This window comes from Cervus canadensis, chromosome 11 (genome assembly GCF_019320065.1).
Source record: "Cervus canadensis isolate Bull #8, Minnesota chromosome 11, ASM1932006v1, whole genome shotgun sequence".
Taxonomy (NCBI): Eukaryota; Metazoa; Chordata; class Mammalia; order Artiodactyla; family Cervidae; genus Cervus; species Cervus canadensis.
The window spans coordinates 46,088,655-46,090,386 of NC_057396.1; the positions used below are offsets into that span (position 1 = coordinate 46,088,655).

The 1,732-nt window shown below is 41.0% G+C and overlaps 1 protein-coding gene across 1 annotated transcript; it reads right to left on the reverse strand.

The window, feature by feature from the left end:
• Positions 1-268: 268 nt before the first annotated feature.
• LOC122450608 (olfactory receptor 52B4-like) lies at positions 269-1,213 on the reverse strand. The gene has a single exon (XM_043482982.1). The coding sequence runs from the start codon at positions 1,211-1,213 to the stop codon at positions 269-271; it is 945 nt and encodes a 314-aa protein (XP_043338917.1).
• Between the last annotated feature and the right edge of the window lie 519 nt (positions 1,214-1,732).

Genomic DNA, 1,732 nt, shown 5'->3' on the forward strand with positions numbered 1-1,732 from the left:
GACTGCAGCACACCAGGCCTCCCTGTCCCTCACTATCTCCTGGAGTTGGCACAAGTCCATGTCGATTGAGTTGATGATGCTATCCAACCATCTCCTTTATGAGCGTAATAAGTATAAAGTTTTAAAGAACTAGGCAAAAAAACAAGAAAATCTTTGTGAATGTCAATCATGAAAAAAACTGAAAAGAAAAGCAGGTTGATACTAAAACTCACCTCATGCACAGAGAGAATTGTTAAGAACAGCACAAGGTTAGTTTCCATCAACATGTTCATTTCTGCTTTGTAAAGAACACATGAATCACCTGGTCCCTGATTTGTTTGGTCTTGATCCCATAAACGATGGGGTTCAGCATAGGTGGAGCCAGAATATAGACATTCGCCAGCAGGACATGGATATGGGGTGAGATGTGATGTCCAAATCGCTGAGCAAGGACTGAGAAGATGCCAGGTACATAGAAGAGGATGATGACACAGACATGGGAGCCACATGTGTTGAGAGCTTTGTGATGAGCATCTTGGGAAGGGATGTAGAAGATAGCATGGAGAATCAGCACATAAGAAATAAAAATTAACACAACATCTATGACCAAAGTTGACATCAACACCAAAAACCCATACCAGATGTTTACTCGTATGTCATCACAGGAAAGACGGGCCAAGACAATGTGCTTACAAGCAGTGTTTGGGAGGATGTTACTTTTGCAGAAAGTCAGTCTTTTCAGGAGAAATATCACGGGGAAAATTGTACAACAGCTTCTGAGAATTAAGGTGACACCAATTTTCCCAATCAGTGTACGTGTAAGAACAGTGGTGTACCTCAGGGGACAGCAAATGGCAATATAGCGGTCAAATGCCATCACCAACAAGATCCCTGACTCATAGATGAAAGTGGAAGAGAGGAAGAATACCTGAGTAATGCAACGATCAAGAGAGATTTCCCCAGCATGGAACCAGAAGATAGCCAAGGCCTGAGGGACTATGCACGTGGAGAGGACAATGTCTGCTCCAGCCAGAATGCAGAGGAAGAGGTACATGGGTTCATGAAGGCTGCGCTTTGTGACAATAATGAAGATGAGCAGGCTGTTCCCAAGCAGGGCAGTGACATAGGAAACAAAGAAGGGGATGGAGATCCACACGTGCTGGTCCTCTAGGCCAGGGATGCCCAGCAAGTGGAAGACTGTGTGACTGACACCAGTGTAGTTTAAGGCAGCCATATTTGATGAGACCACTAGGACTCCACCATCTATGTGCAGAGACAGAAAAAAAAAATGAAGATTATAATTAAAGATTTCTTTAATATCACCAGCACCTTGGCACCTTCCTGATCCCATTCTGTTCAGAAGATGCCATGAGCTATGTTATATATAAAGATGAAGAAGGTATGCTATATGGATGTTATATAGAGAGATGAAGATGCTTGTTCTCTAAATGAGATCTTATTCACAAAAACAATATAGACACTTTTATAACTAAAGAAAATGCAATTATGAAGTTAATATGTTAGCTGTACAAAAAATTAATACAGTGACACAAGAGAAGTAATGCTTTCTGTATTTGTGAAGTTCTATCCAACCAGTCTGAAAGAATAAGTATATATCTGAAATAGCTCCTGAAGAGAATGTAATATACCAATAGGGGAAGGAGTGGCAAAAGGTTTTTCTTATGAGAGGCACAGAATAGAACTAAGGAACTTGAAATAAGGTCTAGTTCGTACATAAACTTGCATGTACTAG